The 11,445-nt window shown below is 35.2% G+C and overlaps 1 protein-coding gene across 1 annotated transcript; it reads left to right on the top strand.

The window, feature by feature from the left end:
- The first annotated feature begins 354 nt into the window (after nt 1-354).
- LOC142986305 (sodium/potassium/calcium exchanger 5-like) lies at nt 355-11,400 on the top strand. Its single transcript, XM_076134744.1, has 11 exons — nt 355-706; nt 783-907; nt 1,275-1,377; nt 2,768-2,955; nt 6,345-6,492; nt 6,762-6,863; nt 7,159-7,263; nt 8,140-8,355; nt 8,715-8,816; nt 9,264-9,385; nt 9,717-11,400. Exons 1-11 carry the CDS (start codon nt 547-549, stop codon nt 9,927-9,929), a joined length of 1,584 nt encoding a protein of 527 aa, XP_075990859.1. The 5' UTR covers nt 355-546; the 3' UTR covers nt 9,930-11,400.
- Nucleotides 11,401-11,445: the final 45 nt, after the last annotated feature.

Below are 11,445 nucleotides of genomic sequence, written 5' to 3' on the forward strand. Positions count from 1 at the left end.
CATGAAATAAACATATTGATAAATATTTTTTTAGAAAGGAAATTCTTCCATCTATTTCTAAAAAGGAAGACAAGGAAAATAATATTAATATTATCTACATAAACTCTCGTAAAGATACTTGTAAATTTTATCTAATTATCAATTGATGCAATCCACATGTGAACGAAGAAAAATAAAATAATCTAACCGTAGATTAAGTGTCGTGATCAAAAGAGCCTATTTTATTTACATTACCGTTGATAAGAGTGATACGAATGTGTACATTATTTGTAGTAATCTTATTTTATTGATAAATCATTTATTTTCATCAAGGACCGTAACAAATCTACGTGTGCAGTAAGTTTGTGGCTAGTGGTGCAACTACACGTCTATGTTTTTTTGTGTGCACCTTCTTAGGTCGTCCGTACTAATGTTATTGAGCTGTGTCTACAGCAAAATATTCGAATTCTTCATTTGATATTTATTATTATTGTAACACCTGTAAACATTGATCGTGCGCGTCAACATTACTGTCACTATTTATTTTAAATAAAGTAATTATTCTAAATGGCAAACATGTTAATAAGGACTAGTCGGTTAAAGTGTTATAGAGTTGCAATTATTGTAAGAGTGATACTATTCTTCGGAATACCCTCGGTATACTTTTTGCTCTCAAGTGAAGGGGATCCTGCAGATCGAGTTCATACGAATGCTGCGCTCCGAGGAGGTAAGATCTCAAATAAGCTGCTCTGGTATCTTGGTACTTGGTGACTTTTTTCTAACACTTGTCTTCTTTTATACAGATGGGGGCGCAGCATTCGTATCACGCAGGCTGCTTGGCGTCGTAGAAAATACACACAAGAACTGCACACATGCCGCGATATTGGAATTCCCACCCGATGGCCTCACCCGGACTCAAAGGCAACATGTGAGAATATTTCCTTGTTTTAATTATGCGTATTAGGTCGTACTATTCATCTGTTGTTTAATTAGTGAACGGTTTTTCGCGATAATTTGTAAAAAACGATTTTTTCTTTCGATACCACGTGCTCGGACCCTCGGACCATACCCTGCCGCCATTAAAGAAGTCCCGCCATGGTTTAATAAGCTCTTAATTACTGGTTTCCTACTGCTTAACGCTGCGCGATACTGTTTTAATGCGGAATTTCGGTATTTAGAAACAGAAATACCAATCTACGATTATTGTTTTTCATGTTAACTGCAAATTGTAGTAATAAGCCAATCGACGTTTTGCATAATGCTGGAATGTTTCTAAAACGATTTTTTTGTTACAGGGATACATATTCATACACTGTGTACTGGCAATCTACTGTTTTATATTGCTAGGAAGTGTGTGCGAGCAGTATTTCGTGCCGGCCATCGAGATGATATGCGAACGTGAGTATTGATTGCTACAAAGTTGTTAATTAGTCAAAGATACCTCGTGCACATTACCGACGTTGTCGTATACTTGAAATAGACGGATACAGTAGTTTACAGAAGTAATTACGATTGTATTTTCTGTGTTTGTACTCGCGGTTTAATTATATCGGTTATTTAGGCGGTTTCGGCGTTAAATTCTCTTTTTTCTAGACCACGTGTCGCCACGTGCTTTCTAATACTTTTACTTTTTTGTAACTACCGCCTAGACTCATGGAAACCTAATAGTAATAAAATATTTTGCACGATCTTTCTTATTTTCAATGCAGTCGTCCCGAAAACGCAAGGGATTTAGTTATAAAATAGTATAAAGCGAAATGTATGTATAGTTAACTACCCTCATATTTTTATATTGTTACGGCGTGCGTCGCCAGCTATAAGAAAATGGCTGTCCCGACCGCTTCCTAGTATTTTACAATATCGATACAGTAAATCTGCGACTATGCATCGTGTAGCAGTATTATTAATGGCACATGTGCTTAGGTTTAAATGCACGTTGCATGCACATGCACTTGCCGTAAGTTCTAATCTCTTAGACCTAATATTAGTAATCCGCCGATAACTTTCCCAAGCTTCATCGCGTCCGTTATTTGTATGAACTTTAAAGAAAATTACGCGATAAATAACTAGAATTCATTACTATATACGCGCATGGAGGTATTTGTTAAAATAAACGAAGGTGAAAATTTTGCCACGCGGTTACGCCCCTCGATTGTAAACCACGTTTTTATAGAACCTTCTTACTTGCTATATTTATTTGATTTACAACTTGATAGTCTAGCATTAAGTAAAAAGCAAGTAATTACAAGTACATACAGAAAATAAATTATTTAAACATCGCTCTGACATGTTTAGTGGCAGTAAACTTATAAAATCGAATTAACGCGTGTTTAGCGCGAAAAATTATGAAAAAGAGCTCATAACAAAGTGCTTGTTATATTCGACAACGGTATTATGTCTGGCCGCTTCCTACGCGTGCGGTTGACACGGTAATTAAAGGTGAAAAACCTGATAATTATAAAAAAGTAAACGTTAATACATGAGCGCGGTCGGTTTTACATAATGATTCAAATGATTTCTACGTAAAATTTGAATTATATCTGGCTGGTCGGGTAGATTTGCATCGATATACCGACATTTAGTATGATAATAATTTACTCGTTGAAAGTAACTTTAAATAAGTGTCCATAAAACTATCTACACCTTTGAGACGTGGCGTAAAGAACACATTTTAGTACGATTACTAGAAAGCTATTTATTGTTTGCAATTTTATCTTTACGCATTTCTAGTTCGATGCATATCAATCAAATATTGTTCGGTGTTTGACAATTGCTCTGTTGTTGGTAGGCCTCGACATGGGGATGGACGTTGCAGGGGCGACGTTCATGGCCGCAGCCAGCTCCAGCCCGGAGCTGTTCATCAACTGCGTGGGCACGTTCGTGACGGAGGGCGACCTCGGCGTCGGTGCCGTGGTGGGCTCGGCCGTGTTCAATGTGCTTGCCGTGCCTGCTTGCTGTGCCCTCGTTGCCGGCAAGGTATGTACCGTATTCGTTTCTATTATACACCAAAGGTTTGTCTGTAGCAGAGGATGATACGCCATAGTTTTCACTTTAGGGTAATGCCGGCGTCCACGTTTTCCAACGTGATCGCATTTTGCTCTCAATAAAAATGTAAATTCAATTTTACTGACGTACACTAGGAAAAGATATCATGTCTTTTTTATAGCTTGGAATACAAAGACCATCAGAATCTTCCAGAAAGTCTCATAAACATGTTCTATTCACAGCAAATTTCAAAGAGTTAGAAATGGTAGTCTATCTCGCTATAAATTTGAATATCAGTACAATGAATTAGATTATTGTAATAAGTGGAAGTGTACAATTGAGCCTGATCATAGTGATCATGCCCGCGGCTTAGCCACAATGTATTTGCGACTTAAACACTTAGCACAATATGAATATGGACCCCACTCGAGCGACGATTACATTATCTGTACATTTTCTACGCGTTCTAAACATTTACAACCATTTTAATTTATTATAACGTTTCTTTGTTTTATATTCAGTGCATTTGACAGCTAACATTAATAATTGCAATTTTATTATTTGTTACCTGACGACGTTCCTATTGTTTTATTAACGCCGAAAAAGTGAGCTAGTATGAAACATTCGCGACAACTGCTATTTATTATACTTTGCAGGAAAATCTATAGAGTTTACCGAATAGCTCCACTATTACAAGCGCTACAAACGTATCTATAAATCTATATAAATAATGTGGCCATTGAACTTGTTACTACGCGAGTTACCGTTTAATTAATAGATAGTAGGCTTTATAGAAAAGTACTAAAGTGTAGGCCTACGTCAAACATTTTTATCTGTCGAGAAAGGCACTCATTGGAGAGATTTAGATACCTACTTATCGCTCTTAAACTATTCAAGATGTATGACGTGTAGTACAATCTACACGTGTACATTTGTACTTATTGAAAAGAAGAATAAACGATAGTTAGATAAATCTGAGTGCTACACGCGTTTACTTAGTGCATGCACTTTATCCAATGATGTGATTAAATATGAGATGCTCTACTTAAGTCTACTTATCTCTAAGATGTTAATGAACTGCATGCGGAGATGACACGTGAAAGAGAAGCGAATCGAAATTCAACAATTAATGCACTTACAATTGGCCAGTTATTATTTTTATTATGAGTAGCGATTAACCGACTATATTAATTTTTTATTTTTCTACATAACTGTCTTATAATATAGATACATGAAAATCGTAAATAGTGTTGCATGAAATGGGATAGTAATTTTCTTTTCTTAATTTGAAACAAGACCAAATAACTAGCTAACTTGCACTTCGTATATTTATTTTCAATTTGTCAATATCGGTCAAGAAACATATTTAAGATAACTTACTTAGCAATTAAAACAATATATACCTACTCTCTTTCTATAGTATCATACCTATTATTTTAGGAACTATATAGCAGCTCGTGTAGATAGATCATAAGTCAGTATTTTTATAGGTACTATCGAACAAACTGAATCATGACCCACCATGTGCTCATTTTCTAAAACGCGTCTATATACGCGTAGGTCGAAATTGGCTTGAACCTTTCGTTTCCTTGGTAATGAATTTGTTATCTGTCATTATTGCGACAAATCTTTGTGCGCCAATACAATAATGCTTTGCTACCGTTTTCAACAGGCTCCGTGGCGTAGTGGGTTGATGTTACGACTGCGACGCGTCAGGAGTGGGTTCGATACCCACTCAGGGCATGGTTTATTCGGCCATTATAGGAAATAATGTAACTATAAAAATTAAATAATATAGGGTAACCAGCATAGTTATTACCCGGTTAAGGAATTGATACACAATTTTGGTCAATAGTGTCTTTATTTAGTAAAACATTGACATAAACTCTATTATAAACGCAACTTAAATATTATTTCTAAAAGAACATCAGTCCTTTGTTTCAATAACTTTATACTAATTCAATATAAAATACTTAAAAACCATAAATACTAGCGAATACTGTTAATTCAAATGTGTTATCCTTAACAAATATTGCAACAAACTTTTACTTTTTCTTTTCGAACTACACGCCTGTCGCACAAACGTCGGACATGAGTTCTATAAATTAAAAATGTTACCAATATTCTAAAAATGACATATATCGCAATTAATTTGAACTGGTTACTTTAGAAATTAAAATAAAAGTATTATTCCTTAAAATTGGCAATCACTGTATGATGGGCAATGACTGTAATGGTTACCCTAATCGTTTCACAGATTTCTAAATGACGTGCTATTTGATATTTGACACAAATAGGTTTTTTCGTAGTGAAAAGAGTTTAGACTATTTACATTCTACATTCAAATTAAGAGTGATTTATCGAAAACGTATCTACGCACTGTAATAACAAAGGTCAAAGTTGTATGTAGTCGTAGATACATCATAACACAGTCGTATCCATGTTTAAAATGTCCTAAGTGCAACTTTGACGATAGAGACGAAATTCTTACTGTTTTGACGGTGTCAAGCGAATTATCGGCAAAATGGGTCATGAATCAGTTGGTTCGATAGTACATTAACGTAAATCGTTATTACAATGTTGAAGTTTTCGTGTTAAGTGACTGGAATTCCGCGCGAGTGTAGTTGCATGTAATAACTTGGTATAAATACAACATTAATAAGAGTTTTTAGTGTATTTCAATGATTTATTGTTATCGGTATATTCGCATGACTAGCCTAAAAGCTTCCGGACACGTAGCGAATTTAGTAATAGTATGAAACACCTGTGGTCCTGTATTCTGTTGCAGTACATAATTTATCTCTGAAAAACGAGTCTTTTTTTTCTAGAGTATCGTTTATTGATATTGCCGACCGAACAATGGTCAGTTTTGTAATTTATTTGAATGAAAATGTTTTCTTCTAAATATAACTACAGAGCTATGGTAAACTTTTTACAAAATTATACTCTGTATGTCGTTTTTTTACTAGGTATAAATAGTCAGTTATTTTTCATTGTTACTCTTCAATAAGGTAATAGTTATCAGATATTCTCTATATGTCTTCTTATCATCATCTCAAATCTGTGCCTGAAATGCATAAGGGAAACTGTAACGGCTCCATCAACATACATATGCCTACCTTTATCCAGATTAGGTTTATCCTGATTCGTGCTATCTTGTCTGTAAACCATTTATTTTTGTTAAACAAAACAAAACTTAACTTAGTACCTATCTAGTCAGTACATTTATGTATATGTAACAAAGGGCTGCAGCTCAATGTACGCTGTGCTAGGCACAGCACTGATTTTCAGCTGCCCCCAACAATATATTAGTTTTAGTTTTTATTCTTCACAGAACTCGTCGTATGCAATCGGATATTGATGATCGCGTGTGATTACAGGTAGTAGATCTGGACTGGTGGTCGGTGTCGAGAGATTGCGTGATGTACGCCGTGGCGGTAGTGGCGCTCATACTCACGATACTCGACGACGTGATTTACTGGCACGAAGCACTCCTGCTCGTACTCATGTACACTCTCTACATATTAGGTAAATTACCCTCACTAACTACTACTCATTAGTTCACGATACCCAACTATAGCCAATGCTTTGTAATGGTAAACAATGAATAAATACACCTCGTTGTTTATGTGCGCGCTATTCTTCAGCGATATATTAATAGCGGCCGTTTCTGTTTTAATTTATGGGTCCGTTAAGCAATTAGTATTGTAGCATTATAAAAAGTGTTCCTAGTTCTGTTCAAACATAAATGACACTAACGGAAGAATTGGAACGCTAAATTGTTTCTATTATTTCAGCTATGGTATTCAACGGTCGCCTAGGATCCTTCTTCAGGAGTGGATGTTGTTCCATCAAAAAGCCAAAGGCGTACACGGAAATAACTCCACTGCTCGCAAAAGGTATGCAGTTCTTACTTTGTACGATGATTGAATAAAATTATATCAGCTACCCTTTTATTACTCTATTGCTGGCGCAGAACTGAGAATAAAGGAAATAAAACCGTACTCCACTACAATGGTCAATTGTGGTCCGTGTACTTTAAACGCGGTTCAGAAAACGTCTTACATCTTATGTTTTCATTTGTGTATTTTTTTCTTTGAAAGCTAGTAGACAACAGCGATATAAGTCTAAAATTATTATGATTTTGACTTAAATAAGTACGGTATAGCTAATATTGATAATTTACTAACTTAGATAAGGTCCACCCGCTGGACGCATCTCGCCACATGAGCCCCTCGGTGCAAGCCAACGACGTAGAAACAGGAATTGAAATGAAACGTCACAACTCCACGGACTCAGGTAACAACATCGTGTCCATTCTTATTGTATTCTAATACACTGTATGTATCGTACAAACAAATCTTTCAACGACGTATATTGCACTTATTTGTCCACTTGCCGGTGACCCTGTGCCTTGTTGTGGCTCTGGAATATTGCAATTGAAATAGTATAAAACTCCAATGGAATGTCTTTGAGTAACGAGTAAACTTTTTAGTGATTAAGAATAGGGCCTTTGTATTTTGTCTACAACGTTGTCGTGTTCGAACTCAATTTATCATGATATTAATGGGCTGTAGTGAAATCTGGGCTTTCTTTCACACGTCTGATTTATATTTCGAAACGTGTAGTGGAACTAACTCTAAAAATCGTATATTCGTCTGCTTTACCGCAATTTTGAATACTATTAATCTAATTGATGGACGGTTTCATACCCTAACGATACGGTAATAAATTAATCTAATAATCGGATTACTACGACTTGAGTCAATAACTTATACATCACTGACACTGATGCGAAACTCGAAGACAGGTGATATCCCAAGAAAAAACAATTGCCATGTTTATCATTTTCCCGTCTAGTGTAATGATACTGATTGTTTTTTTATCCCAATGCTACCCAGAGTATTTCGAATTCGTATTTATTTAATTACATAAATACTTTTCTAAAATAGTCTGAGATACTTACTGCTAATCATCTCATCATGTTTATTTAGTCTCTATAGAAACTTTCTTCGCCAACATCCTTATCTATCGCCAATCCGGAAAGTTCTAGTTCGACATTTGCTCTCTGAAAGTAATTTCCATGTAACCAATAAAATAACTAACACTATGAAATTGTAACACACAAAGTGAACACACAGAAATGCACGTTTCATTAGACATTTGATATTTCAGACACAAGCGTTAGTTCTATATGGTCATGGCCGGATGACAAGACTACGATGTGTAAGAAGCTCATGTGGGTTGTGACCTGGCCCATCAGCCTGGTGCTGTGGATGACCATCCCCGACTGCCGCAGACACCGTCACCTGTACCCGCTCACCTTCATCATGTGTATCACCTGGATTGGCGGAGTCTCATATCTTGTAGCTTGGATGATCACTGTGTTAGGTAATTATCATTGTTGAGTTATGTCAGTTGTCACCAATATAATATATTTTCTCAGTGCACCTGATGATTTCGATAAATTCTCAATAGCATTTTATTTAAACACGATTGTGATTTACAAATATTCCTGATTGTTTTGATAACTGGATACCTTGTTCACTTGTTCAGCAAGAAAAACAATATGTATAAATTGTCTAAAGTAACAATCCTGAAATCTTAGTGAATCGATTTTGTTAAGTCTTGCCTCCCTCACTAGGTAACTGAGTAAATCAAAGAAAATATTTGATAACACTATACACACACACCTATCCAAATAAAATGTTTAAACTTACAGACTATTAATATTGTATTATTATTTGTAGGTGACACTCTAAACGTACCGGACAGTATCACCGGGCTGACTATCCTCGCAGCAGGCACCAGTCTACCCGAAGCTGTGTCAAGCGTCTTAGTTACCGTACAAGGTACGTACTACTTCTAGGTTATTCATTCTTTTACATTTTGTTGAAACATTTCTATTTTAAGGACATTGGTGTTTTTAAACCTAACTATTCCTAACCTTGCCCTAATACGACCTATTTTTATGGTAGTACTCCAAAAATGTTGAACACCATAATCTGGACCAAAAAATGTATCCAGATTATTCACGTCCATTAAAAGGGTTCTCAAAAATATTCTGAATACTTAGGTAAAATTAAAAAAAACTTTCTGTTCTCTATTGTTTAATGTTTGCTTTCAAATAGCTTGAAAAACTAACATTTGAATATAACATTAGTACACAACGTTCTTTATTCCGTTGTTTTCAAAATAAAGGCGCCGCAATCAAATAAAATATGTCTTCCTCGTTGCATTATGTGCGTGTTATATAGCGAGTAAGTGAACAAATCTTCATATTGGATCCGTATTTCTAGGCCACGGAACAATGGGTATCAGCAACTCTATCGGGTCAAATACATTTGACATCCTGCTGTGCTTGGGCCTTCCTTGGTTGATCAAGTCATTGGCGTATCCCACTGTGCCAGGCAATCATTGGGTAAGCTTCATAAATATCTAACTAATATTTGTATGTAATTCGAGACAGTAAAAATGTCTTTAAAATGTTTTTTGAGACTTAACGACGTTCGTTTTTTGCAACTGGTTAATTTTTTTGTATTATACCTATTTAAAAGTATTTCTAGTATATGTATTTATAATTTTGAGCCACTTTTATTGCTGAATTATTGCGATTTTTTCCAACATTTAGTCTTTAAAGAATTTAATCAATTATGTGGTCACTTATTGTGTGTTTTATAGGTTGTTTGTTTTATAGAGAAAATCTTATGTTATTCTGTCATTATTACTAAGTATTTTATTCCCAATTGTAGGTGACCATCAATTCGAGTGGTTTATCATACAGTGCAATATCGTTGCTGTCTACATTGTTCGCGCTATATGGCTGCCTTTTGCTGAATAAATTCCAGTTGGACTGGAGGATCGGCATCACCTGCGCTCTTATTTACCTAGGTTATTTAATCCTCGCAACACTCATCGAGTTAAACGTCTTCTTCATCGTTAACCCGCCCGTATGCCCACACTAAATAAACAGATCATAAATATCTAATATATATATTATTTTTTTCGGATATGTTCAGCTGATTTAATTATAAGGCCATTGATTGGTTTAGATGTTATTAAGTACATAAATCATACTTGTACTTAACCCCTAGCTTTATTGCATGGCTACGCAATCTAATTGTTAGTTTTAAGTTGTTAGTGTTAACTTTATAGTTTTAAGAAATAGGAAACAGTGAATAAGTAACATTATAGCTATCAGTCTAGTATAAGTAGTTGTTAGTTTATATTTGAAGCAATAACATAATATTTCTCGAATGTATCACTTCACTTCGTTCAGAACCACTATTATCAATGTCGTTTCAGCACGTTTTATTTTTGTAAGAGGAGAATATACTTACATACATAGGGTTGCCAGTGTCTTAGGTTTAAGTATTTGTTTAGGTTAAGAGCAGTTAGTGATTAAGGAATCATAAATATCTGATAGGTACCTAGAAATATTCGTGCAACATATTTCTTAATCTACAATATCCTGAAACTGTCCCTATGCCGGGAGGGTTTACGAACCTTCCCCGCAATATTAAACTGTGTTCTTTGTAACGAGTTCTCTTAGAGACAGTCAGGCCCGCAGTCACTGGCGCGACACCACGTTAGAAGATTTGATGTAACACAACTAAACACTCCTCTAGCGTGCTGTCCTGTCCCGCCAATGGTTGCCAAGCCTATAAAGTCACATGTTCTATTCACAAATCTGCGGATAATGTGTACTTAAAATGAACTGATTGACTTTATTTACCCTAAAATACAACATGAATAAGGAATAGCTATTAATTTTGCATCTTTGTCATGTATGTGGAGGATATCTTCATTAAGAAATATGCGTCACATAACAATATCTATACAATACTTACACGGTGTTTTTTTTAGTTTTAAGTAGTTAACATAAGCCGGTCTGGAAGTAAGACCAACACACCTTTGCTGGATCAATGAATTTGTCGTTTTTCTTTAGTTTAATATACACGCGAACCACTTGTTCAGTCAACTGGACTTGCGTATTTAGTATTATTATGTTATTAATTTAGGCGGCCTCACTAGCATCAAATATTAGTGAGGCTTCTTAGCGTTATTATACTTACTTATGTACTTAATTAGGAAGGTAAACTAAGTACCTAATGTTATAAGTTTTTTTTTGTTTTGCATGTTGCTTAGATATTAATTTGATCACATAATCATAATTATTCTGTATTTTTCGTATTACAGTAGATAAGCTTTATATTCACTCTGAACTATATGAACTTGTAAAAAACTGTGCGAATTTTGTTGAATGAATACAAAACTCGCTTTCCCTGATCTTTGTACTAGAGGCACATTAACAATGATCTTGTCGAGCGCTGAGAGCACGGCTCTAATAGGCACAATAAATAGTTATACCTATACTTATACTTATACTTATGTTTGCATGAAATACAAAAGTATTCAATAAAAAAATAATATTAACATTGTCGTTTTAATATGAACCGTTCATGACGCCTTTCTTCTGTA

The sequence above is a fragment of the Anticarsia gemmatalis genome, chromosome Z (assembly GCF_050436995.1).
Source record: "Anticarsia gemmatalis isolate Benzon Research Colony breed Stoneville strain chromosome Z, ilAntGemm2 primary, whole genome shotgun sequence".
Lineage (NCBI taxonomy): Eukaryota > Metazoa > Arthropoda > Insecta > Lepidoptera > Erebidae > Anticarsia > Anticarsia gemmatalis.

Coding starts and splice junctions, on each gene's coding strand:
- LOC142986305 (XM_076134744.1), top strand. CDS start 547: ATGGCAAACATGTTAATAAGGACTAGTCGGTTAAAGTGTTATAGAGTT. Junction 8,356..8,714: donor TTGGATGATCACTGTGTTAG/GTAATTATCATT, acceptor TATTATTTGTAG/GTGACACTCTAAACGTACCG. Junction 8,817..9,263: donor CGTCTTAGTTACCGTACAAG/GTACGTACTACT, acceptor CCGTATTTCTAG/GCCACGGAACAATGGGTATC.